The sequence below is a fragment of the Globicephala melas genome, chromosome 11 (assembly GCF_963455315.2).
Source record: "Globicephala melas chromosome 11, mGloMel1.2, whole genome shotgun sequence".
Taxonomy (NCBI): domain Eukaryota; kingdom Metazoa; phylum Chordata; class Mammalia; order Artiodactyla; family Delphinidae; genus Globicephala; species Globicephala melas.
The window spans coordinates 3,535,877-3,563,278 of NC_083324.2; the positions used below are offsets into that span (position 1 = coordinate 3,535,877).

Genomic DNA, 27,402 nt, shown 5'->3' on the forward strand with positions numbered 1-27,402 from the left:
TCTATCAGGGTAGGCTGAACATATGGACAATAGCGTGCGCAGCTCTTTGCAATTCTCAAAAAGGTCTCCCATCTTTCATACTTGCATTATCGTATAGCGTAGTTATTACTGTCGCCACATAACAGGTGAGAGATGTGAGGCTCAGGAAGGCAGTGGCCAGCTTGAGGTCAGCCGTGTTTCAGGTCGGGACCTGGGGTGAGCCACGTCTTTGGCTTCTTAGTCTTGAAGTCAAAGGTGCTGGGAGACGGGGCCTCTGGACCACCAGGCCAAGCAGGAGCCGCGTCTTCTGGCCTAACCTGTGGCGGGAAAGCTTGGGCCTCAGGTGGAGAGAAGATTCCTTGGCTGTATCTTCCCGTCTTGGCTCTTACCCCAACGGGGGTCACACAGGGATTTCTTCAAGGAGAGAGATTATTATTTTAATGTGTGTGGTTCTTTCCCCACACCACCAAGCAATCCTCCAGCACCAGCTGGGCATCCTACGACTTAAGTCAGTATTGACGATACTGACGCTGTCGGTGTGGAGGTAGTCTCAGGTTCCCCAGGTGAAGGGCTCAGTCCCACAAGACTGCCCCCACCCCCGACTTTAGCCCGAATGGCTGTGAATCGGAGGGTCCCACGACCCGCTCCTCGGGTTGGATTAATTTGCTAGAGCAGCTCACAGAACTCAGAGAAACATTTTACTTACTAGATCACCGGTTTATGACGGAACGATATAACTCAGAAACCAGATGGCAGAGACACACAGGGCCAGGTGTGGGGAAAGCGAGGAGTTTTCATGCCCTCTTCAGGCGCCCTTGTCCCTGAATCTCCACGTGTTCACCAACTGGAACCTCCCCAAACCCTGTCCTTTCGGGATTTTACGGAGGCTTCATTACCTAGGCGTGATCCATTCAACCTCCAGCCCCTCTCCCCTCCGCAGGGCTGGGGGGTAGTGGGACTGAAAGTTCCAGCCCTCTAATCACTGGTGGGTTCTCCTGGCAACCAGTCTCCTTCCTTAGCTCCCTCCTAAGTCGCCTCATTAACATAACAAAAGACACCTTGATCCCTCTCGCCACTTAGGAAATTCCAAGGGTTTTAGGAAGTCTGTGCTGGAAACGCGGATGAAGACCAACTTTATCTTTTTTATCGTAAATCACAATATCACAGTCCCCCACCCACCCAGTTTTTGAAACTGACAGGGCCTTTCAAAAAGAAGAGCGTCCCACAGTGGTGAAGCCTGAGGGGTTTCTGAAGGATGCTGCTAACTGCTAGCCTGTGCTCAGCCACCAGACAGCAAGTCCAGAACCTGGGCTCCTAAAGCAAAGCAGGCACCTCCCAACCCCTGGGGCTGCAGTTGGCCTCTGGCCTCGGAGGGCCTGGCTCCCTGGGGCAGTTCCCTCTAGCACCTCCATTATTTACCCATTTGCTGGGGGACCTTGGACAAGTCACTTCCCTTCTCTGGGCCCTAGGGCTTCCCCACGTGTAAAACAAGGGTCTGGAATCATCTCCCTGGGGTGGCTGCTGGCGTGGCAGTGCCGAGCTTTGGCTACGAATGTCAGCTCTGCCATTTCAGAGTCAGGTGCCCTAGCGTAAGGGGTCTCCCTTTCCGAGCTGGGTGTTCTCTGTAAAAGGGGCGAAAGTGCATGTGCCCCCCCGGGGTCTGCAGGCTTAGGAAAGAGGCCGCCCCCACCACAGCCTGGCCGCTGCTGGCACACCCTCCGTGGGGCCTTACACGGGGACCCCTGGCATCCCCTCACTGCTCCTCCCCCCAGAGGGAGTTTGGGGTTGGCCTGCCCTCCTGCCCCTCATTCCCACCCTCCTCACCCCCGAGTCCCCCTCCTCACTCCTCTCCTCCCCGAGCTCCTGCTCTGTGGGTCCACGAGGGCCCACGCCTCCCTCCCTCCCTCCTGCCACAGTGAGGGGGACGTGGCTTTTCTTTCTGTTTTGGGGGTCCAGTGCTGGGAGCTTCTGCTTGTCTTGCTGCCCCCCTAGTCTTTTCTGGGCATCTTGCCTGCCCCTGACCATCTCCCTCATGTGAGTGCATTCTCTTGTCCGTTAAGTTCCTGAGGTCCAGAGAGACGGGGTTCTGATGAGGAATCTAAGGCTGAGTCCTGATGATCGGTGGGAAGGATGCCATGATCGATTAGCGATGTCTGTTGGGGGCGCGGGATAGGAGAAGGTGGCCTGTGGGTGGTACACGACCCCCTTGGTAGCAGACACCTGCTTTGGAAAAAAGGAGGAGCTGAGAGGACTGTGAAAGTTCTGTGCAGCCACCAGGCAAGAGTCTTCTTCTGGGTGGGAAGAAAGAAAGGGACACGACTATGAGATAGGGTGACCCTCAAATCCTAAGTTACTTAGTTCATATTTAGGTGGAGGTTTTCGGACTAGGCACCCAGAGTATTTGATTCCTCTTATTTTCTGGGTCTCATATTTTTGCTAGATGTGGGATGGTGGGGTGAGAACACATCAAGACCCTCTGGATGAGGTTGCCAGATAAAATGCAGGTGCACCTGAGAGGTGCAGCGACCTGCCCAAGGTCACACAGCACCTTGATGTTGGGCACCTCTCCTCTGCTGCTTCCTGGCTGTGTGACCTCAGGTGAGTCCCATCCACTGCCTGGGCCTCCGTTGCCCCATCTGTTAAATGAGGACCGAGATCAAGATGCCCAGCGGGTGAACTGGCGCACGTAGGAGAAAGCAGCTTGGTGTACTGAAAAGTTGATGAGCTGATTTCTTATATATGTGGCTTATGAATAATAGCTGTAATAAAGTGCTTTCAGGGAAGGGTTAGTCACACTAAACAGACCAGACATTGAGTGAAGTCTCTCGCCCTAAAAGAGACAAAACTAGAAAAGCTTGGAAGGTGGCAGGTGGCTGTGCTTCTGGGCAGTGATTCCTGACACCTCGGACCCCTGGGCTAGCTGATCCCCATGTGGCCAGGCCTGAGAGTGCCACGGCTGGGCACCTGGCCTGAAGTGCTTCTGGGGAGAAGGGTCCCCCCAACTTTATTAAATTAATTTTATTTCATATTCATAAATATTATGACAGGTGCTGGTGATACAAATATAAGCAAGATATTGTCAGTTTTTTAGAATTTTACAGTCTAGTAGGTGAGACTGTGTGAAAGTGTAAATTACGTTAAATTTTGGTGATTTCTTTTCCAGTTTTATTGAGAATAAATGACATACATCACTGTATGAATTTCAGAAGTACAGCGTGATGGCTTGATTTGCATATATTGTGAAAACGATTACCACAGTAGGTTCTGTTAACGTCCATCACCTTGTGTAGATACAACAGCCCCCAACTTAAGGTCATGGGGCCAGACCTTTGACTTCCCTTGGGCCTTTCCAGTCCATTGAGAAATTCGCATGTTTTCAAACCCTTTCCAGCTCTGCTGAGTGGGGGAAAGGCCCAGGCAAGAACATTTGATGTCAGGGGAAGTTTGGGGAAAACCTGTAAGCATCTGAAAACCGAGAATTGAAAGTCTGCTCATTCAGTCATCAGGGAGTTATGGACTTGTCCTGTGGCTCAGGCCCCCGCTGGGCCCTGGGGACCCAGAGATGAGCCTCACCCTGTCCAGCCTGGGAACTGCCTGGCCTGCAAATCGGGCGTCCATTGGCGGGGTCTCTTGAAGATGCTTGGGCACCCAAAGTTCAAAGAACTTTCCCAGAGGCCTTGAATGACGAAGCATGCCAGCTGGGCACAAAAGGGGAAGGGCATTACTGGTGAGGAAGCAGCCTGTGGAAGGGCTGGCAGAGCGTGAAAGAGTGGAGCGAGGACCCCGGGGCCGAAGGAGCCTGGAGTGCTAGGGGGCTGTGTTCTGGGGTGGGAGGAGGAGCCGGATGGGTGTTGGTGTAGCCTGGTGACCCCCAGTGCCCTGCTGAGTGCTTGGTCTTGATTCACTTTGGGGAACCAGCCTGGAATCAGAGTCCTTATTTAATGCTTCCAGGTGTCCCTTAAAGGTAGTAACTGTTTAGTTGTTCTGACAACTGGCTTCTGCTCAGGAAGAAAAACAAACAAGCCCAGCCCTCACCACCGAGACCGCTTGTAGGAGAATCACAGGCGCGGCCAGAGGTCCCAAGAGGAAACCCACTCTAATGAGATGTCTAACCTAGTTTTGCTGATTCACGTGGTTTGGGGAGCACACGAAGTGCCTTGGGAGGGGATGGCGGTGCCAGCGGACTTGGCTGCTGGTTTGACACAGAACGCCGGATGGAGAAACTGTTTATTTGGTATTTTCCCTGCTTGACAGATCAGCCCTGGGTGTTTGCTTCTGCCTCTCCCAGCACTTAGCTGGATGATGCTAACAACGGGTGGAGTCCGTGTTTGTTGATTTAACTGCATGAAATGCAAGGTGGCTGATCTCTCTGGTTCAGGGCCAAACTGTTTCTCCTGAGAGCAAAGCCAGGCTTGTATTGAGGCCCTCCCTTGTACCTTCCCTTGTGTTATGTGAGGTGGCCCATTTTACAGATGGTGCAACTGAGGCCCCAAGGGGAAGAGACATGCCTGAGGTTACTATTTGCCGCTGACAAGTGGCAGAGTTAGGTTCCAAATAAAATCTCTGATGGTGACGCAGAACAGGCAAAAGCGGAACCAGGCAAAGGGTATTTGGGGAACAGAGTCTCACTGGCGGGGTTGGGAGCGGGAGGCTCACTCTTGGGGAATTCAGAGAACAAAGCTGGAGAGGCGAGGAGGGTCTTTCCTCTCCACTGACATTACGCGGGGGAGGGAATTTTGTACAACTCAGCCATCTGGGGGTCAGCCGTAACTGACTGACCAAAGAAAGAGATGAGTCAGTTAAAAAGGACAACGGATTTCTCGACTATTTATAGTTGTGGCCTAGATCTCAGGTATCCTTGCCCCCAAGGAGTAAAAGGAGACTTTTTCAGATGGCCCAGGCTCTGCACAGGGTGAATAAGCTGATTAAGTCCCAGGCTGCAGTGGATGGGACACTTTGAGGGGGGTCAGGGTGAGAAAGGTCAGAGGAGGTAGGGGTGGGGGGATGCTTCTGGGGCTGAGAGGGTGCAGACAGGCAGGTACACCATTTCCAAAAGCAGTGCAGGCTATCAGACCCCACTCCTCCCTTCCTTTCATCAGTTCACTGAGATTAGCCGCATCCCTGGACATTAGCTCTGGGCAGGCTGAATTTAAAGGGTTAAAAGCTCTTGCTGGCCTAAGGGGCCAGTATTTAGCCATCCCAGCAGGTGTACAGAATTAAATGGGAAGGTCCTGTAGAGCACACAGCCTCAGTGAGGTGGATTCTTTTTGTTGCTGCTGTTCTGTGGTTGAGGCCGCTGGGTCCTAGTCCATGAAGATACGTGTGATGTGGGCCCACTCAGGAGATTCTAATCCTAGCTGGTGAATTTTCCAAATGACACCCCTACCTCCTGCTGGCCTCTGTTTCCTCCTGTGTCAGGTGAAGAGGGGGACCTCCTGGTATCCAAGGTCATAGCCAGGAGATGCCCCAGAACCCTGTGGTCGAAGACCCAGGACCCTCGAGTCTTGCCTCTTCCTGGCTGTGCAACCCTGGTTAAGTCGATTGATCTCTCTGAGCCACAGATGGGTAAAATCCGTCATCTCATAGGGTGGTTGGAAAGGACTGGGTAAAATAGGGAACCCAGGTGCCAGGTGGTGCCCCAGACACACTTGGGCGCTCAGCCTAGGGAGCTGGTATTCCTCTCTGGAACTGACTGTGCAGCTGGAGGATTTTTCCGTACATTTAAGGCATTTCAAGTGTGCTTTTTCTCCTATCAGACTCTCTGAAAATGCTATAAGTCTCATTACCTTTGGACTGGTTATAGGAAAAAAGTGAACAGCCATAGTCAGTGAAAAGTGATTTAAGGAAATAAAAATATTTAGCATATTTTTAAAAAGTTACTATCAGCTAGAATCATATCAAGTGGCCAACACAGTGCCAGGTACATAATGTCAGCCACAATTATTATTGTTTCCAGGATGTAAGAACAGCTGGAATTAGAACAAAGGGTTGCTATGACAGTGGTAGACCAGGCTCCTCATTCACTGCCGCCTGGGAGGAAGCTGGGACCCTTGCACTAGAGCCCCCAGACCAGGGGAGGAAGAAGACACGAGGATCACAGCTGAGGAATGAGCACCTCGTTCCGCTGGGAGATGGGCGGGTGGGGGGGATGGTCAGGGAAGTCTTCCTGGAGGAGGTGGCATTCGAGGATGGAGAAGAGTGGAGATGTGCATTCCAGGGCCTGGAATGGCCTGTAAAATGCACCAGGATGTGACAGGCTAGGGTCTTGAAGGCAATGGTGTGTAGTGACGGTAAGCTCTGTGATCAAGGAACCCTCTCTCTGGCTTTAGTTCTGCTAAGGGATGTTCCTAATTGGTGGCATTTTTCTGGAGAACGAAGTCTCTGGGCACCTGGGCTGTGTTGGAAGGGGCATTGTGACCTCATGAGCAAATATTCTGAGACCCAGAGCCGAGGTGCTGGGCATCTTCTGTACTCTCTCTGGCCTCCGATGGCGTCCCATTTCCCAGTGCCTGGGGTAAGTCACATTTGCTTGTCCACCTGTGTCTCTGTTTGCACACAGAGCCCCTGTCCCCTTAGAGAACCACCCTGGGCTGTCTTCTATGATTCAAGCTTGTGAGGTCTCCGACAGCTGCAGTCGCCTAGGAGATGGTGTTCAGGGAGACTGCCCCAAAGTGGGAGCAGGAGACAAATATGGGAGCCCTTCAGTGCTTACAAGTTCTGACCCAGTGGTCCCACTGGGGGCCTGGTGGGAGGAAGGTCTTCCTCAGAGGCATCCAGCTCGGAGCAGGCCATGGCTCCCCTGGCTGGAACTGCTCCACCAGGTCACCCACCCCAGACCAGCAGGGGGACCCTCTGTTTACCCACCTCCTCAGCCCAAATGCTTGCGTGATGGAGCCTCTCAGCCCCTGAACTGACTGCAAGTAGGTCGCCGGGTGAAGAGACACGGCAGTCCCTTGGGGTCAGGAGCCTCCATGGCACTTGGGGCTCTGGATTTCCTAAGCCTGGGAAAGGGTCCTCAAATAAGTAAGGAGTCGATCTGGTCCAAGGCATCCAAACAGCAGCAGCTGGCGGGAAGGGGCACTGGCTGTGGAGAGCTCAGAGCTGAAACCTTGGAGACTGAAGCTCGTGCACCTGGGCCTCAGTTTTCCCACCTGTAAAATGGGCAGATTAGGCCAGATGATGGTGCTGAATTTCATGAACTAGTGCCTGTTCAAAAATCATATTGGGGTTGAGGAGCGGAGTGGCCCACCCTCGGGCCGTACACCTGTCATTTTACCCCTTCACAGCAGTTCTATAAAAGTGACCATCTGGTCTCATTCCGATGCTGTGAAAGAAAGACAATTTTAACCTCCCCTCCAAATAGGAAGGCTGCAGTTTCAGAAGGTGGGGGCACATGTGTCTAAGAAAGAGCCCTGGCAGCCTCCAGGCTTAGCCTCTCACTGCACCATGGGCTGGAGGAGGTTTCAGCCCAGTTGGCCCCGCCTGGTGTTGGGCAGCTCGGAGTAGAAGCTCTGAGAACCACCCCAGCCCTCGCTGTGACTCGCCTTCCTGCTGCTCGGCCCTTCCCCAAGACCAGCCTCAGTGTGAACAGACGCTCGTCCTCACGCAGGACATGGTGATATCACCTGTCTGTGTGCCCGCCCCATGCGGAGCAGCCCGCCTGCATCAGCTCACACGGGGGTCCTTCCACCCTGGGAGGTCGAGGCTGCTCTTGGCCGTGACTTACAGCTCAGGAAGCAGGGTCACCCTGAGCCTCCTGGCAAGCCCCCTTCCCTTTCAGGCCTCAGTTTCCTCATCTGTAAACTCTGGGCATTGGGCTCCTGGGTTGATCTGTCACTCCGTGATGGCCAGGAGAGGGGTCTCACATACCCAGGGACCTCCAGCTAGGATCCTTGGGCTTTCGAGGCTGCCAGGAGTTGAGGGGTCACAGAATCTGATTTCTGCAGCTTCAGCCATCCTGGGGGACACCAGCGAGACCACCTTCCCCTCATGAAGGTTTTCTTGACTGCCGCCCAGGGTCTCTGGCTGTGACCAGGGGGATGGAGGGAGGCTGCTTGGCCACTCTTCGATTAGCTGGTCTGTAGTTCACGCCATGGGTTGTCACGGCCACTCTGTAGCCCCGTTTCCCAGCAGCAAAGCCTTTGTCTGCTCTCAAGTTCAGGTCCAGCCCCTGTAACTTCCACCTCCCCTGCTTGGCAGGTGCCACCGCCCAGGGGCCCAAAGGGTACCAGCACCTTGTATGGGGAGCTGCCTGAAGTGCTCTCTAATCCCACCCCAAGACTAGGCCAGGGAGGTGAGGAAGGTTTCCATATCCAAGCTCAGATCCCCAGGGAGTACCAACCCAGGAGACCCCAGGGTCCACCAGTCCCACCCACTGTGGAAGAGGACAGGAAGTTGGAATAAGAGGGAGCAGGGGTGTTAGGGTGACGCCCCGAGTCTCATAGCTGGTTGACCCTGGTCCTGGCTCTTTGGGGTATCTGTCAGGTTCCCAGTAGGCCTGGCACACAGGAGATGCCCAGTAGGGCCTTGGCTGTGAGTCCAGGCTGCCGCTGGTCTCAGGGAGAACATGCGTGAGTTTGTTCGCCATCCTGATGCTGATAGCACACACGTTGTCCGGGTGCTGTTCTAAGTGGTCTGTACATACTCGCTTATCTAATCTCAGCAGCCCTAAGAGGCAGGTCCCCATTCACTATTACTGTCCCCATTCTACATTTGAGGAAACTGAGGCACACAGGGTTTATTGATGACGTACGTTTTCTTCTGCTGGGGAGACTGCCTTCGCTGAGGGAGAGAGGGCTGTGTGTACACGTGTGTGAGGAGGGACAGGACACTGCACCTCCAGGCTTGGGGTCTCCTGGTTGGAGGGTCTAAGCCATAGCCCAGAGAGGGCAGGCCTTGCCTTGGTCAAGCAGCTGTCACTGGCAGAGCTGACCCCACCAGGGCCTTGTGCTTGGGTGGCTGGCATTTAAAGGACAGGGGTTTCTTTTGGGAAGACCCCACCTGCTGCCTCCACCTTAGAAAAAAGTGACTGCCAGGATGACAACCAAGGGGTCCCTGAGTCCCAGGCGGTGTGCCGTGCACCTCGTCCCTGTCCTTGGAGAAGCTGCCTGAGGTCTGCTCAGCTGGACTCTGCCCTTTACCAGGCTTCAAAACCAGGTCCTGGCTTCCTTTGTGTGTCCCACTCCCAGGGTAGGGGGCTCTCTCTGATGCTTGTCCCTCGAGGATCACATATACCCACTCAACTCCCTGCCCCAGAGGCCACAGGTAATGCACCTGCCAGCCCTCACCTTCAGTTCTCAGCCCCCTTTTCACTTTAGTAAGTGGATATAAAGGCGCGCTGGCCTTGTCCTGGGTTCAGTCCTGGCTGTCACTCACTCACTGGGTAACCTTGGGCCAGGTCCTGTCTCCTCTCAGAGCCTCAGTTTCCTTATCTCTAGAACGGGGCAAAAGTGCCCGTGCCCCGGGGTGCTGCAAAGAGCAGCGGCAACAGGGAAGATCAAGTGTGGGGTGGCCCTGGGCCCACCAGGGCTGGCAGAGGTGAAACCCAGCCGGCCCAGCCTCCAGCTGCTCACAATCTGGCGGAGGAGACCACGCACGTGCGCTCACACACACACACCCACGTGCTCAGGTGCACTGTCATCACCAACAAGAGTCCTTTTCATTGGTTGGTTTTCTTTTGCATTTTACCAAGAGTCTCCCAGTCCATTGGCACCACTGTCCCTGGCCTCACCTGATGCTGAGAGTCGCTTGGGGGCTCATTTAACAGCTTTGAAGATTCAGTCAGGAGAGGTGGGTGTTGGGGGGAGCCGTCTGCATGTTCAGCCAGAGCCCCAGGTGATGCTGGTGTTGAGGCCTGTGTGAGGGTCTTGGGCATCTACTAGCTCTGCCCGAGAGCCCAGAGACTTCAGCCAGGGATGGCTTTATAGATTAGGAGGCCCATTTTACAGGAGGAAAAACTGAGGTTTCCCAAAAAGAACTTTGAACTTTGTCCAAAGTTGCACAGTTCTGAACAAGAGCCCAGCACCTGGGAGATGGGGGTGGGAGAGTGACACTGGCCAGAGGAGGTGAGGGAAAGAGTGGGGTGGGCAGGAAGGGCTTCCTGGAGGAGGCGACACTTGGGCCAGGTCTTCAAGGTGGGTGGGATCCACCTAAATATAAGGGAGCCCACAAGCGAAGCACAGGGCGGAAGGGGATAATGCTGGGGAGAATGAGGAGGGCCCAGGATTCATGCAGGACAAGAGGAGAAATAAGGTGGCAGGGACTGCGGACGGGGCCAGACATGTAGAGTGAGCCTTGGTTTCCAGGTGGGGAAATTGAGATGATTAGTCTCCAAGCAGCTGGGATAGTTCCACTGATAGTTCTTGAGCTAAGGGCGACATGGCAGGCAGTGGGGTCTGCCAGAAACAAGCTTGGCTAAGCTGGTGGGAGCAGAGTTCAGGGCGCGCCTCTGGGGAGTTTCCAGTGGCTGGGTCCGCCTCGTCTTGCGGCGCTGCGTGAGTGGCAAATCCCCCACACCGTGCTCTTGGCAGGCACCACGGAGGCATAAGTGGATCACAGTGAAAGGTTAGGGGTCATGGAGGCTATGTGGGGCTGCCTGGGAGGTGGTCTGCACGTGTAGGAAGACCACAGTTGAGGAATGTCAGCCACCCCTGGAGCCCGCCCCGCACCCCTGGGGTGGATTTTAATGATGAGTTTTTCTTCTAGCCAAGCAGTAGCTGCTGTTAGGCACCATCTTGTAGCCCTGGAAGTCGCCGCTGCTGCTGCACCAACATTCACCAACCTGACGGAGTTAGATATGAATCCGGTCCACTCAGGTTTGGAATAAGACCTTTACTTTCCGCCTCTGGCACCCACTGTGCTCCACTGGGTGGGGGGTGTCGGGAGCATCCCCACCCTCCATCAGCTCCTTCCAGCCTCAGTTTCCCCTCCAGCTCTGATGGTCTGTCTGTGAAAGAGGCTGATCCTCTTTGTTGATCCGCCGTGGGTCCAGGGCCTCGGTTTTTCTATCTAGAAAGTGGGCTTGCGTTCACACATGCCAAGACCTCTAAGGCCCCAGCTGGAGCTTTCAACGTTTGTGCAGGATCCACTGGGATCTCCAGCACTGGGCAAACCTTTAGGGAACCAGAGAGAATTCACTTCAAACTCATTTTTGGAAGATGCTCGGGGAACACATTTAATGAAAATTGATTTCCTAAAGATTTGGGGCTCATCTCTCAATAAAAGGCAAAGCTTTGTGGAGTTTTGACCCTTTGGGGGGAACTGTGCTCACATGCCAGGGATACATGTAATAGAGTTACATCTATAGCTCTTTGCTCCATCACCCTCATCGAGGGGCCTCACAGCTGCAAAGTGGAAGAGACTTGCTCCTGCACTGAGTGTCCCCAGAGTCCTGAGCCCTAAATGTTCCCTCTGACAAATACTCATAGTGCCAGGCCTTGTACTGGGTGTTGGGAAGCAGGCCTGGGGAGTATGGGGCAGAGGTGGAGGTGGTGTGGCCTGCGGAGCCCAGGGGAGGCACTAGGGGGTCCTCGGGGCCACCATCCTGGGGGGGTTGCCTGTGAGTTACTCGGGGAGCAGCGTGCTGGGCTAAGGCAACAGCAGGAGCCGAGGTGTGGAGGGAGGCGTGGGAAAGCACGGGCTGTGTGGGTTCAGAGGCCCCTGGGCATCTTGGGTGGGCTCTGGATGGTGGAGGATGCTTGAAACTTGACTTCCAGACAAATGGAGTAAAAGCCCAGGCAACAAGCCCCTTTGCTCTGCGGTGGGCGCAGTGGCAGCCCGTGCCAGTGGATCACCCCCTCTTCCTTGCTGAATGAATCCCAGGCTGTTTCACTCCACAGGCACCAAACTCTCCTTGAGCTAAATTTCTAAGTGAGGGAGAGGTAAGCGTGGAGCTGGGCAGGAAAAAGAAAGTCCTTCCTCTTTGAGAAGAGACATGATTAAAAGAGGAACAGTGAGAACGGGGAGCTTGTTTACAAACACTAATGAGCTACGAGTTGTCACAGTGTAGACAGGATGTGACGCCCATTTTACGGAAGGTGACACCGAGGCTGAGAGCAGTGACTTGCTCAAGGCCCTACTGCAAAAGCTGCCCTGGCTGGTTTCCCTGGAGCTGTAACTTCCAGCAGAGCCCTGGTGACAGAGTGGGGGATGGCCGGCTCTGAGCGAGCACTGGGCCACGCGTGCCCTTAGCTGGCCTTGCCCCCAGGGCCTTTCTCTCTCCAGTTTCTGTAGAGGGAGGGAGGGGCCTGCCCTCTGTTTGCTTTTTACAGCCAGCTAGAGAGGAGTGAGGAGGTTAGGGTTCTTACAGCTTGAAAGGGGAAGTTTGAGGAAACAGAAACCGAGCCTTTCTTTTTTCTCATGTCTCTTTTTTTTGTGGCCTCCAGAAATAATCCTGGGCTCTGCAGAGCCTGTCTCAGGGTCCTGGTTGACCTACTCTACCCACACTTCCGGCAGAGCCCGGCTGGGGCCCGGGCGGTGGGGAAGCAGGCGGGGAGAAGAGTGACAGGCTTGCGGCTGGTGAGTCAGTGGCAGGAGGCCGTTGCCTGCTGACTCACCGCCCTGTGCGTGAAAACAGGCCCCCTGAGTCCCCCGCAGCCACGGCGCCCTCCCGGCTCCCTGCTTCCTCTCTTTCACCTGATGGGTGGTTATAGCGCGTGCTGGCAATCTCAGTGGCATTTGGGGTCCAAGCCCCCTCAAACGGATTCGTGCAGCCTGACTGTTCCTGGACCTCCGCCTTCCCTCAGGGACCAGGTCCAGCCTGGCCGCGGGCCCAGCCCAGGGGGTGTCACGGGACCTGCTCCTTGAAGCCTCACTCCAACCAGACGCGTGACTCCTGTCCTCCTCCTGAACTGAGAACCATTTTTGTGATATTGTGACAAAATGAGGCCCCCACCCCCTGGGTATTAGCACCCTGAGGGCAGGAAGGCGGTAGGTGCTCGGTCCAGGTAGGGCAGGTGGGGCTTCTCCTGGAACCAGTCCGAGGGAAGTGACGTGTCCCAGATCATAAAGCGTCAAAGACTGACCCTGTTCTTTCCAAAACCCATGGGTTTTATCCACGGAGGGGCCAGGGGGCTAGACTCACAAGGACATTGTCTTCTCTCGGTCACCCATGTCACGGTCCTTGGCCGAGGGACGGCAGTTCTGGCCGCGATCCTTGGCGGGTCCCTCTTTGCGAAAGATGGCGGTCACTTCAGCCTGTCCCACAGGTGCTCGGCTCACGGTGAGGAGGCCGGCGGCTCTGAGGTGTCGGGGTTCAGGACTTGGGCTCTGCAGGCCCCAGTAGAAAGTCCCTACTGGCAACAGCTTACAGAGGAAAGCCCAGCATGGGCCCTCGAATCCCTTCAGGGTGGGAGGGAGCCAGGTGGTCAGGGACAGCCTGAGTTGAGCACTCCCTGGGGCAGCACAAAGCTCTCCAGGGTCCCTCACCACCCGCTAGATAAATCCAGGTTCTGACCTGGCCTCCAGGCCTGGCTTCCTCTCCGGGTCGCCCCATGCCCTGTCCCCCTTGCTCTGTCCCACACCGGCCTTCCCTCTGTTCCTTTGCCGTGCCCGGTGTGGCCTTCTTCACACACGCTGTCCCTGCTCTGAGAACACTGTTCCCCCAGATGTTTGCCATGCAGATCCCAGCTTCAAGGTGGTTGAAAGCACAGACCCTGAAGCCCATTGATTGCTGTGTGACTTGGGGCGAGCGACTTCACCTCTCTGGGCCTCATTCCTTCATCCAGGCTAGTGAGAGGAATAGATGAATTGGTACCTGCAAGGGCTTAGCACAGGGCCTGCCCAGAACCAGTCTTTAGTGAGCGTCTCCACTATGAAACGTCACCTCCTCAGGGGGTCCTCTGACTCCCTGTGCCCTCGTCTTGCTTGGTTGTCTTCTGCTCACCGGTCCTAGTCGTAAATATTTATTCATGTATGTATTTAGTGTCTGTCTTCCCTTCTGGAATGTCAGCTCCAGGGCTCACCTCCGAGTCCCCAGTCCCTACCGCAGGGCCTGGCACCTAGTAGAGGATGCTCTCAGTAAATATTTATTCGGTACTCACTGCTCGCCGGAGCTGCCCTCTCTCCGTCTTATCCCCAAATATCCAAGAGGCACAGGGGAAGTGCTTGGCCTGCAGGACTGGAACTGGAACCAGACCCAGTTTTCTGACTCTTCACCTACTGCCCTGTCCCCTGACTCGGTGGCCTACTGGGCCAGTGCCTGGGGCACCTCTGTTTTGGGTGTGTTGTGTGCCCAGCTTGCGTTCCCCTCGAGGGCAGCGCCGGCCTTCCTGCACCTGCTGCCCGCCCATCCCCGGGCCACCCGGCCACAGAGCAGCCTGCTCGCGCCTTCCTCCCCCAGCCCGCCTGCAGGTTTGGTGCCGGAGAGAGGAGAAGGCTGTACATTGGGCCCACATCCTGCCCCCCGCCCCGGCGTTGTCCTAGAGGCCAGTTCTTTGGAAAACCTGCCCACCTTCACCCACTTTTTCCTCTGCGAACCATAGATCAAGAAGTACAATCTGCTCTATTAGGTCCCTGTACAGAGGCCACCTTACCCTGGGGTGTCACCAACCACGTGGAGTCAGGATCTAGGTGCAAATCTTGGCCTCGCCTGGTGGCTGTGTGACCTGAGCCAGACCCTCCCCTTCTTTGAGCCTCAGCTTCCTGATCTGTGAAAAGGAAGGCTCCGTGAGGCTTGGGGCGAAGTCAACGCTCCTGTAGGTTGAAGGCCGAGCCTGAGCCAGGCAGGGTGCTCTCAGCAGAATGGGGGTAGACATGAGCCTTCGTGGGGGGAGGGGAGGGCCTTGCCCACAGACGCTGAGCCCAGGAGATAACAGACCCTGTCCCCAGAGCTGCCGTGCTGAAAACAATTCCCCAAACAGAACTCACTTTCACTAGGACCACAGAATTGTCGCTCATTGTTTCGACTTTGTTCCTGGCAAAACAATGCCAGGCTTCCTGGATGACCTCACTGGGGCGAGCCATCGGACCTTGGAGGCTGGGCTGGTCAGCATCTCCAGCCGAGCCTGTCCTGCCCTTTGCTGCGACTGCCTTGGGTGACCTGAGACAATGGTCTGACCAAAGAGGACAAACTGGGTGTTTGGCCCACACGATGTTGTAGAAATTGGAAGTTGTATGTGCACATACGTCTCAGATTTCAACACCTCTCCAGAAATTGGAGGATCTGGCCTCAGTGGCCTCGATCCCAAAGGCAACCACAGTAGCTGGAGCTGAGGAGAGCTGCCCGTGGCATATTCTGCAGGCCCTTCCCCACTGGCCTCCATTCTTTGCCTGCCAGGTCCCTGGAGGCCTTTGAGCTTGTCATGCTTGAGTTAGCCTGAGTTAGGAATAGATAACCAAGACAGAAGGATACAGACCTTCTGATCGAAGGTCAATCAAATGATCAAATGATTCAATCAAATGATCAAATCTTTTAAAGGTGTACCTTTTCATGAAAAAGAATAAAAAACCCTTTTTTAAAATTAATTCCTGCTTTCTTTTCAAAGTCAGCTACCCTAGGAAGTGAAATAGTGCTCTTAATACACGTTTTTTTTTTTTCCCTTTGGTGCTTAACCGTTAAATACTCTCTAGGGCCAGGATTGTATGTAAGCAGCGTGCCTGGGGCAGACATTACTAATTGATCCTGGCCCTCCTCCTTACTGAGCAGTGCTCGAAGGAGCCCCTCCAGGGCTATCAGAGAAGTTTGGGAGAGACTCCTCCTGTTTGCTAGAGGAAGCCTCGGGTCCATGGCTCCATCCGTCCTGCCCCAGTCAGTGCGTTCCATCGGCCTGCTCAGCCCACCCCTGTGGCCCTGGGCGCTGACTGCCGCACGGGTCCCCAGGCCCTGCCCTGTCTGTCTCCGTCATGTGGCCCCTCACTTCCCTGTTTGCCTTCACCTACTTCCCTAATTTTTCAGCATAGCCCAGTAGCTTGAAGCTGGCGTAAAGGCGCCAGACCTGATTTCACTTTGTGACATATCTAGAGCAAGTGATCCAAAACAGCCGCGTGGTTGAGAACATGGAATTGAGAGGCCGAAATAGCCCTGGGAGCCCTTCGAAGCTTCAGCGGCCTTTTGCTTGCTTTGTGACCCTGGGCAAGTAACTTCACCACTCTGGGCCTTGTCAGCAGAAGGCAGATGGTAATGGCCACCCATGGACAGGGTTAATTGAGAAAATGCTTGCAAAGCGCTTAGCACGGTGCTGAATAAGTGTGCGTGCAGCCAGTGCCCAACAAATGCAGCTTGCTTTCTCAGGATACGATGCCTGCCACATAATGTAGTATATCCCAGTGTGATCAGATGTTTTCTTCAATAACAGCTAATATTTATTAATCACTTGTATGTGCCAGGCACTGTGCTCAATATTTTACAGGCATCATCCTAGTTGATCCCTATAAGGCGAGTTTTATTTTTACCCCCATTTTTTTAACCAGTGAGGAAACTGAGGCACAGAGAGGGTTGTTGCTTGGACAGGTCACTCAGCTTAGTTGTGGCCTCTGTGAGCCCAGAACACTGGGTCTGGAGTGGAGACGGGGGACAAGGAAAGGAGAGAGGAGGAGGGACCCTGCTCTGGAAAGGGCAGACAAGGGGTCCAGCCGCTTGCTTGTTTCCATAGCAGGCCCAGCGGGCTGCAGGCTCCCTACCTGTGAAATGAATGGATCTGTCGTCCAGCTGTCCTCCTGCCCCAGTTTGGGGATTCTGGGAGTCGCTTGCCAAACCCCAGATGTCAGGCCCAGAGATTGATCCTATAGCCCAGCTGTGGGCTACGCCCTTTTGGGGTGGGGAAAGTATTCCAAAAAGGAAACAGAAGTACCTGCCCTCTTATTTAAAAACCCTGTAGGGACTCCTGAATGACAACAGGGGACTTGAGTCATTGTTCTTGACAGGAGAGAGCCACATGGGAAGCTGTTTACTTGAGAAAGTTCAAGTTCTGCAGGGGAGGGCAAGGCAGAGAGCTCCCCAGCTTCTGGGCTTGGTTCCCCCAAAGCCTTGGGCTGAGGTGGCAGGTGTGGGGGAGGGGCCTCAGTAGCATCTCAATTTCAAGACCCAGATGGCTGGTGCGTGGGCCCCCGGGGTCCCCAGCACTGCCCTGCTGCTGGCTCTGTACCTCTGCAGTCCTTTCCCTCTGAACTCAGTGTCCCCGTCTGCAAACCCTGCAGAGGCTGCTCTCTAACCTTCTCTCCAGTGCTTTCAGCGTTGGGCAGACCAGCTGGGAATTCTGCCTCTAGTCTCCTTCCCACCTGTGTATCCTCAGCCAGGCCACTCTCTTCCCTGCTTGAGCCTCAACTCCCCCCATCCGTAAGACGGTCCTAAAAATCCCGTCTGCAGTGTCGAGGGTGTTTGAAGAGTGCATAGAAAATTGTGTATAGACAGCTCAGCACAGAATTAAAGTACTCAAAAATTTGGTAGTTTTACATTGGGAGGAAGCAAAGGAACATCTTGTCTACCCACGGCATCTCTGGCACTAGGTTGACTCTGTCTGAGTATGTGTCACAAGCCAACCCGGTGATCTGCACGTTGGTCTTCAGGCACCGGAACCGGGCCCTGGCTGTGATGTCCACCCCAGGAACAGAGTAGGAGTTTCAGCTGGACAAGAAGGGAGCCTTCGTCGTGGAACCTCTGTATTGGAGCCGATTCTAATCACTTGTAGCTGTAATAAGCAAATAGGAAGCTCTTAAAATGGGGAATAATGTATCACGGTTGCTAGAAAATAGCCCTGGGCCTGGCGCCAAGGAAAACAGCGCTCAGCGGCGGCCTGCTAGGCAGCGAGCGTCTGGGACACCTCGGAGGGGGCTCGTTCCCAAGTGCTAGCTGCACTGGGGGCGCGATGTTGCTGTGTGACAGGCGAGAGAGAGTTAGTGAGTCTCTTGGGGGTCTGCAGAGTTGGACGGGCTGGACTGGCCAAGGGACAGAGGCGGAGCTGGGGGTTCCAGAACGTCATGGTCGCTGTCACTCCCAGCTTCGTGACCTCAGCAGTGTCACTTGGCCTCTCTGGGTCTTGCTGATCTCACCCTGAGTAGGACTGAGGCCTTCCATACCTCATGGTCAGTGTGGACCCCAGAATAATTAGTGCAATAACAGAGTAGTACTGGCAGATACTAGTTCAGGAGCACTTGCCATGGGCACCCCCTCGTTCAGTCCTCGTAACATCCCTATGAGGCGGCCACAGTTATCCCTCTTTACACAGGAGAACACTGAGGGCCAGAGGGTGGAGTAACTTGCCTGAGGTCCCTCAGCCAGGAAGTGGCTCTCAGCTTCTAGGCCGGGTCTCACCCTTTGATTCCTGCAGGGGCCAGGCTGCCACCAGGGGGCCTAGAGCAGCCATGCGGGAAGCCCGAGCCTGAGGGGTGGGCTGAACTAAAGCGGTAATGTGGGACCAGTGTCCCAAGGAGAAGGGGCCTGTGCTGAGACCCAGTAGCTGTGGTGAGGCGCGTGTGTTTTCTTCTGGGAGTGACGGAGGGTTGCGGTGGGAGGGCATTATGATCTGAGTCTGCTTCGTAAGTTGCCTTCAGCTGCTGTTTTGAGAACAGATTGTAGGGGTGGGGTGGGCAGAGTAGCAGCAGGGAGACCCAGGAGGAGGCTGCAGGGGATGCCCATGGAGGGCTGTCAAGCCTGGAGCCGGTAGTTGCCATGGTGATGGAGAAGTGGGTGGATGCCAGGAATGTACAGGAGGCGGAATCCACGGATCTTGCTGCTGGGGCTTCCTCGGACACCCCAGAGGAGCTTGGAAGGAGCCCCCCTGACAGGGAGTTGGGGTGTCTGCACCTGGGTCAGACCACATCCAGGCGTGAGTCTTGGGCGAGTCCATGGACATCCCTAGGCTATGTGTTCTCAATGGCCAGGTGAGCCTGTGATGGCAGCAGCCACAGGTGGGACAGGTGGCAGTGATGCAGGAACACATCTGCAGGTACAGCTTGGCAGTGAGGAGTGAGGAGACCACTACAACATCAGGACATGACAGGCCTCACCCCCGATCCTGGTTCAGGTACAGGCGTCGGGAAGATGGGGTCCTGAGTGCGGAAAAGGGGGCCGGAGGTCTCATCTTATATGGAACCAGAACCTGGAGCCAAGGGTCTTAGGGAGCTTGTCGCTGCTCCCTGCCTCATGTTTCTAGAGGGTTCTCTGAGGGCCAGAGTGGCAAGTGGGCCTGGGGCCCGGAGGGCAGAGCCAGGACTCAGGGCAGCTTTCGCCAGTGCCCCCAGCCCATGTGAGCAGAAGCCGGACACCTCCCCCCTCCGTCTGGCTGACCTGGTGAAGTGCCTTCCGGCCCCGCGATCCAAGGAGGGCCCTGAAGGGCGGCACCGGCCCTTCTTGGAGGAGGCTCAGGGGTCATTCCCTGGAAAACATCCCCACTAGGAGGGAGTGGAGTCCCACATCCTCCAATTATGCTCCCATCCAGCCGGCCCACAATGGGCTGCTCAGATAACTATCGGGGGCTGCACGGATCAGCGCTGGAACAATGCTGGCCGCCCGGGCTATTTTTACAGCAGCCGTGCGCTCGGCAGAACCCCGCGTCGCCCCGAGGGAGCGGGCAAAGAAAGGCCTGCGGATGCCGTCGCCGGGAGACAGAGGAAGGCCCAGTGAGCCGCCCGGCGGCTCCAGGAAGCCTTTTCTTGGTCTGCTCACCGCCAGATAGCGAAACAATCGGGGTCCCCCACCCCCAGCCAGGAGAGGAAGGAGGCGTGGGGGAACGGGGGTTCTGTTGTGCTGCGTGCCTCTTCTCCTCAGAGCACGGCCCTGGAGGGCCCACTGCTGGGGCCAGGCCAGCGCGTCCCCTTGGCAGCCCTCGCCCTGCCCTGCCCCAGTGCCTCTGGGCCACACGCCGAGGACCTGCCAGTGTCATGGGGCTGGGAAGCGGCAGAGCTGGGGCTGGTACTTGGCCCCAGCTGCTTGCAGACACACTCTGGGAACCATCTACCCAGCAGTCCTTGCCTGACGACCTACTGTGCGCCAGCTCGGGGCACCGAGCCGTGGACAAGGCAGGTCCCTGTGCCACGGAGCCTCTGTTCTAGTTGTGGAGGAGACCGCTAACAAGGAAGCAAGGAAGGGATTTTCAGCTAGTGCCACTGTGACGGGAGGACTCAGACGCCCCTGGACAGGTCCAGTGAGCCGGGGTGATGGCCGCCTCTGGTCCAGCTGGAGGTCACTGTAGGGATCGTGAACCCAACGTGGCCCACCTTCCAATTTTGTAAGAAAACCTAGAAATCTCGCCTTTTCTCTGGAATCTGGTATTTCAGTGTTGGCCACTGATTTGGATCACGAAAACAAGCAGGTTGTGTTCAGAGCTGCTTAGCTATGAGTCGGTCACCTCTGCCATCATCCTTTTCATTCTGCAGGTGGGGAAACTAAGGCTTATCTGTCCTCGTGGTCCTCTGCCACGTGGGGGTAGAAAGCACCCTCTCCCACTGCGCTGGGACTTGGGATGCTCTTGCCCTCAAGGTCGAGCTGCCAGGCCGGCGAGGACTCGGGGACCTGAAGAAGTACAGAGAGCAGGGGCGCTGCGCTGGCCAGTGGCCGACCTCCTCCAAAATGGGGTCCCAGCAGGGGTGGGCTGAGGGTGACTGTGAACGGCTCCTGGGGGCTTAGAGATTTGATATCCCCTGGGGCCTCCCCTCGCGAAACCCACAGGGTAGTCAGAGGGCCAGGGCCCTGGATGATACAGGGGTCAGAGCAGGCCAGAGCATGGAGAGAGAGGGCTGGACACGTGGGGATTAACCCGCATTCTTCCATAATCCTGACCAGTGCAAATCCCTTATTTCTTATGCCGCAGAGATGTGACTGGTTAATAAGTTGCAAATCTATTTTATAAGCATCCATTTTCTGTATGTGATGGAAACTCTGTTTTCAAATATCGTTTCCATTCCAGCCTGAAACCCCATTCCTCACTTGTCTGTGTTTATCCATTCTTTAAACAGTGAGGAACGAGCACCTCCTGTGGGCCAGGTCCTGTGCTGAGCTGTGAGTGAAATGGGAGGCGTCGCTCTCTGTGCAAATCTGAAATTTGGAGATCATTTCTAGAAAATGCAGGCAGGCTGTTATTCGGAAGCTGCCCTAGACCTGCCTGGAGGGTGCTGTATTCTGCAGAGATGCTGCCAGGGCTGGGTGGCTTCATGCTTATCTCCCTGCAGGTGGAGGGTGCGGTGTGACATTCGGGGATGCCGGGCGTGGGCCCCGCTACTTCTGTTGGGAATGGCACCTGTCAGTCCCTGGATCACTAGGTCCCCCAATCACCTAGGAGGTCAGAGGAGTGGACAGACGAGGCGGCAGCAGGCCAGAGCCGGCCAGCCGGGTTGTGTTAAGACAAACAGGGTGTCCCTTACCGACGCACGTTGCACTCTGTTCTGTCCCCCACAGAAAGCGAGGAGAACATGGCCACCAAGGAGAAGCTGCAGTGTCTCAAAGACTTCCACAAGGATATCCTGAAGCCATCCCCAGGGAAGAGCCCAGGCACACGGCCTGAGGATGAGGCTGAGGGGAAGCCCCCGCAGAGGGAGAAGTGGGCCAGCAAGATTGACTTTGTGCTGTCCGTGGCTGGCGGCTTCGTCGGCTTGGGTAACGTCTGGCGCTTCCCGTACCTCTGCTACAAAAACGGTGGAGGTGAGCCTGGGCTGGGCAGAGAGTGGCATTGGAGGAGAAGGGTTGAGCCAGAGCGCGGGTGGCCTCCCCATGCCTGGCTTTCCAGGCTCCCACCTTCACCTCCCCCGGGTCAGCCTGCTTAGCCCCCAGCCCACTCCTCAGAAGCAGGAGATGAGCATGACTAGGAATCAGGTGGTGTTCTGTCAGGGTCTTACTGTGTTACCTTGAGCAGATCCCTCACCCTCTCTGATCCTCCAGTTTACCATCTCTGAAGAGTGCCATGAGGCCAGGCCGGAGTCTCCCAAGCCTCAGATATTCACACGCCCCCTTTGTAAATTCCCTCACAGCTCTGCACCTCCCCACTCTTCCTTCCTTACTTTATAACTTTTTAAACCTTTGCTTTTCTAACTTAAACCAAATATAGTTCAAAAGCAAGCTTGGTTTCCCACCTTAAATGTAAAAAGCCAGTATCATTTGCCGTAATGGAAAGGTGGTATCCAGGAAAAAAAAATACAGTGAAGATTTTTAAAATTTTTAATTTTCACTTTTTTCCAGTTTTATTGAGATAGAATTGACATAAAACCCTGTTTTAATTTAAGGGATACAATATGATTTATGTCTATATTGAGAAATGATCACCACAGTAAGTCTAGTTAACATCCATCACCTCACATAGTTACAGATTTTTTTTTTCTTGTGATGAGAACTGTTAAGATTTTGCTGTCTTAGCAGCTTCCATTTTTTGTTTTGTTTTTTTCTGGCCACGCCGTGCGGCATGCGGAATCTTAGTTCCCTGACCAGGGATCAAACCCGTGCCCCCTGCGTTGGGAGTATGGAGTCTCAACCACTGGACCGCCAGGAAGTCCCTTAGCAACTTTCAAGTGCGTAGTCCAGTATGTTGTTTGTTACTGGAATCACGATGCTATACATGACACGCCCAGGACCAATTTATCTTATAACTGGAAGTTTGTCCCTTTAGACCCCTTCACTTAGGTGAAGGTGTTTTTTAAGTGTACATTCTCTGTTTGGTCAGCTGGTTAGTTGGTTGGTCTGAGTTTTTTGGGTTTTGTTTTTTTACCTGTTGAAGGCTCTGAGCTAGAATCCTCTCCTGTTGGAGAAGTTCAAGTTGGTCAGACACGATGGAGACATTCTTGCTGACACAGTAAGAACTGGTAGTAAGAACTCACTCCCAGCTCCTCGTGGCGGCCCATGGCCAAGGGCTGGCGCTCCGGCAGAGCCGGGCATGCGCGAGCTGCTCCCGTCAGGAGAACCACCTTTCGGGAAATTCTGCCTTCGAGCCTGATTACTTAACCTTTTGTAGGTCTCAGGTGCCTCTGGGACTCTGATGAGTACCCTACACGCTCCCCAGAACAAAGTACATACACATAGACCCAAGTTGCCCACAGTTTCAAAGGGTTTATGGACCCGCTGAAGCCATTAGTGGACACCAGGTAGGAACCCTTGCCCAATTCTTTGCCCCTCCCTCGTCCCCTGGCTCCCACCCCCGGCTGGAGAGGCCCACCTCTCGCTTCCCATCACCCTTCCTAACAAGTTCTTCTCAGCTTCCTGCCCTGGGGGCCGGGGAAGGCTAGCTGAAGGCGTCAACGAGGCCCGTTTGAAACGGGTGTTAAGGGCTGAGCATTCCTTCTTCGGGTGGACGGATGTGGGGAAGGCAGGCAGGTGGGCAGGCACCGCAGCTTAAACAAAGGCTCAGGGACTTCAAGCACCTGGTAGATTTGCAGAAGGCAAGAGGACACCCAGGAAGGGTGATACCGGCTGGACAGGTGGGCAGGACCCGGAGAGGTTTCAGCCAGGTCCAGGAGTTTGGCCTTTACCCTCATGTCCCTCACCCATGCCCTCTGATTCCATTGGCCGGGAGGGCTTGGGAAGGAGACCTACAGCCTCGGCCCCGTGACAGCCGCCGCCTGAGCCTCACCCCACTCTTCTCTCTCTGCAGGTGCATTTCTCATACCATATTTCATTTTCCTGTTTGGGGGCGGCCTGCCTGTGTTTTTCCTGGAGGTAATCATAGGCCAGTACACCTCTGAAGGGGGCATCACCTGCTGGGAAAAGATCTGCCCCTTGTTTGCCGGTGAGTGTGGGACAAAGGTCACCTGGGGCCTGGTGTTCATCGGTTCAGCAAATTTTTATTGAACACCTACTGTTTGCCAGGTACAATGGAGCCTCATGCAGGCCGCGTGGCACCGTGCCTGACGCAGGTCACGCCAGCACCTTGTACACGTGATGCTGCTGCTCGTTCCACACTGCTGTTCCCGCCTCTCTGGGTTGTTAAAGGATAAGGGAGCCAGTAGCTTCTAAGCAGCAGAGGGTAGAAGAGAAGCCTTTCAGGAACCGTTCTGTCTGGCTTCAAGTCCCAATTCCTCGTTTTGCTAATTCTCGTGACTTTGGGAAAGTCACTTAATCTCTTTGTGCCTCAGTTTCCACAACTGTAACATGGAAATAATATGCTTACTTCAAGGATTGCTATGAAGACAAAACGACATAGCCATGTAAAAGTGCTTTGTACACATAGTAAGCCCCAAACCAGTGGTAGCTTTATTATTATTATAACATTTAGTCCTGTGCCTAGTTCCTAGTATGCCCTCATAAGATAATACTGTCATGATTATAATTGGCAGGGGTGGGAGAATGTGTGAGTCTGTTCACTCAGTCATCCGTGTAAATCTACCCATCCATCTATCCATTAAACCTTTCTTTCATTAAACTAGTCAATAGTTAGGCAATCCATCTATCCATCCAACCATCCTCCATCTACCCATCCACTCGTTCATCCGTCCGTTCACCTACCTAACCTTCCCTTCAACCACCATCCATACATCCATCCAACCAAGTGAATATCCATCATTCCAACATCCATCCATTCATCTATGCATCCATCTAACCGTCCATCCGTCCATCCATCCATCTATCCCTCTTTCATACATCCTTCGATTCATCCAACTATCTGATTTATCTAAGCACCCATTCCTTTACCTATCCCTCCATCCAGTCATCCATTCATCCTACAGATATTTGCTGGTCCCTGTTGAAGGGCCCCTTCTGGCCCCAGGCCTGCAGGTTCCAGGGTTTTCTGGTTGAGGGTGTGGCTGTGGTGGGTCTGGCCTCCCTCTGATGCTCGTCTCGCTTATCACACTTGCAGGCATTGGCTATGCCTCCATTGTGATTGTGTCCCTCCTGAACATATACTACATCATCATCCTGGCCTGGGCCACGTACTACCTGTTCCAGTCCTTCCAGTCGGAGCTCCCCTGGGCAAACTGCAACCACAGCTGGAACACGCCCCAGTGCTTGGAAGACACCTTGCGCAGGAACAAGAGCCTGTGGATCTCCCTCAGCACCACCAACTTCACCTCCCCCGTCACCGAGTTCTGGGAGTAAGGCTGGCCTCGCGGAGGACGGAGGGGGCAGGGGAGGAGGCAGTGGACAGCCCACTCCCTCGTCTTCTCCCCAGGGATGTGGGAGCCACTCTCTTGGGGCGGGGTGGGCGGAAGGAGGGGTACAGATCTGGAGATAAATCCATGCCTTTGGTCTCAGACAGGCCTGGACTCGAACCTCAGTTCTGCCATTTTACTGGCTGTTTGACCTCCAGCAAGTCACTGCCCCTTTCTGAGCCTCAGTTTCTTTAACTGTCAAATGAGGGGAATGAATCGTTCCTACACCCATGGGATCTCTGTGAGGATTGTTTCCCAAAGGCAGGTATATGTTCTTATGTTGTCTGAAAATGATATAGTTTTCTTAATGTATTTTAGAAAAAATATAGTTAGCACATCAAACCTGTTTTTGCACAGAGAAAAATGCATATATGAAGCTGAAGTAGTTACTCAAGTCAAGAGGTGAGTAGCTAGCGTGAAAAATATGTTCAGTTAGCATTTGCCGGGTAACACCCATCCCCACATTCAAGCAGCCATTTATTTTACTTGGCTCACGGCTCTGCTGTTTGGCAGTTTGGGCTGAGCTTGGCTGGGCAGTTCTGGTCTTCGCTGGGTTTCCTCGCTAGTAGGTCAGCTGTAGGGCACCAGGGTAGCTCTTCTGGAAGTTGGCTGGCTATTGGCTGGGGTGCCACAGGCAACTGGTCCCTATGGTCTCATTACCCTGCAGGCTAGCCTGGGCTTGTTCCTGGGTGGCTCAGCATTCCAAAAACAACAGATGGGGAAGTCCCAGTGCAGGAGCACTTTTCAAGCCTCTGTTTGCACCATTTTTGTTCATGTCTCCTTGGCCAAAAACAACCACAAGACTCAGACTCAAGAGGTGGGAAAATAGGCTCTGTCTCCTTATGAGAGGAATGGAGAATTGTGGGCATTTTTGCAGTTTTCCACAATAGAGTCAGTAACTGCTGAAGTATACGCATGGACCGAACATCAGAAAGGCAGGACATGGAGGCCTGAAGTTTGGGTAGCTCTTAGCTGACATACCGGGAAGTCCTTCTAACACAGTGCTTGGAGATGAATCAAAAATGTATTAGTGCATTGCTTTTCCTGCTCTCCATGAGCTATTAAATTGACTGCTCAGTAGTCCCTTCGATCCTGGAAATAACAGGTGAGGCCTTGCGTGGGGTTGAGAGCCAGGGGCAGGGGACGGTGTTAAGGAAGGGGGCGGCCCCTCATGATCGCAAGATGAGACTCCCTCTCTTTTGTGTGTGGATTTGCTGCTTCAAGGTGTCTCTCCCCCTCTTAGAACCTGGCCCAGGAGCAGGCCCACAGAAGAGGGAGTTCACTGCTGGCTGGTCCCAGCCAAGCGTTAGGACCAGGGCTGGGGAATCTTAGGCCAGAAAGGTCCAGTCGGCCTCACCCAGGTGGTCCACGTCCGTCTCCTGACACGCGGGCCTTCAGTATGTGCTCACGAGTACCCGGGCTCCTGGAACTGGGGCTCTTTTCCATGGACATATTTCCCTCTTGCAGACAAAAACCATTACAGACACATCCCCCCCCCTTGCTCCCCACCCTCTGGACAGCTGAGTTTATAGACAAAGAAATGCAGGTACTTCATTCTTCTCACTTGAATGGGGCCCGAGACCACAGCCCTGTCCGTTCTTTGCCGTGCCTGGCACAGCCTGACCACCTAGGGCCCTGGCACTCGCCCGGCTACTCAGGTGCCCACCGGGGCCTCGTTGCCTCAGGCATGGTTTGGCTACCTGGGTTGAAACCCTTGTTCTGCCATTTCTAACTCAGGCAGGTGCCTTTTCCTCTCTGGGCCTCAGGGTCCTCAGCTATACTTGGGGAGATCATAACCCTGCCCTCCTAGGGTTGTAGGGCCGCCCTAATGGAACAAGTTCATGTATGGCCAGCCCTGAGAGCCTGCTTGATAAATGTGGGCCATTACTCCTAATTTAGTGTCCTCATTGTGGATAAAACTGCCCCCTGGGGACATTTGAAACTCAACTTCAGAGGGACTAAGAATGGCCCATTCTCAGGTGCCCGTATGGTCCCGCTATTACAAAGGGGCTGTGCCCTGTATCTCAGGCCCGAGGGCTCTTGGGAAGGAGCTCACGTGAGCCGGGAGGTCCATACCTGTGCCTCCTCTCCTGCCTGTCCCCCAGCCTGGGCCCTCCTGGGGGGTTCTAGGCCTCCTGCCTTCCAGAACCCCCGTTCTGAGTGCCCGAGCTCCCTTTCCTGAGCCAGAAGACATTGACAGGATTTATCTTTGGAAACATCCTGGTCCTGCAGTCACCTTCCCAATCCTCACATGGTCCACATAGACTCGCCCAGTCCAGAGAATGTCGGCCGCCCGCCTGGCCGCCCCTCCCGCTCTAGCCTTCGCACCCTCCCCTGGGCCCCGGCAGGGTTCTGTGAGCCCACCTGAACATTCACGCATAACCTTCCCTCTTTAGAAGCCTAGGGAGGACTGGGGTCCAC

The 27,402-nt window shown here is 54.6% G+C and overlaps 1 protein-coding gene across 2 annotated transcripts in view; it reads left to right on the forward strand.

The window, feature by feature from the left end:
* The window catches only part of SLC6A6 (solute carrier family 6 member 6), a 265,923-nt gene that overhangs the window by 203,569 nt on the left and 34,952 nt on the right, over positions 1-27,402 (forward strand). The window contains exons 9-11 of one of the 2 annotated variants that reach the window (XM_030849523.3): positions 21,308-21,550; positions 23,487-23,621; positions 24,690-24,924. In XM_030849523.3, coding sequence (XP_030705383.1) covers positions 21,322-21,550; positions 23,487-23,621; positions 24,690-24,924 — 599 coding nt within the window. In that variant the 5' untranslated portion in view covers positions 21,308-21,321. The remainder of the gene's footprint in view (positions 1-21,307; positions 21,551-23,486; positions 23,622-24,689; positions 24,925-27,402) is intronic. The other variant, XM_060307281.1, reaches the window with a different exon arrangement.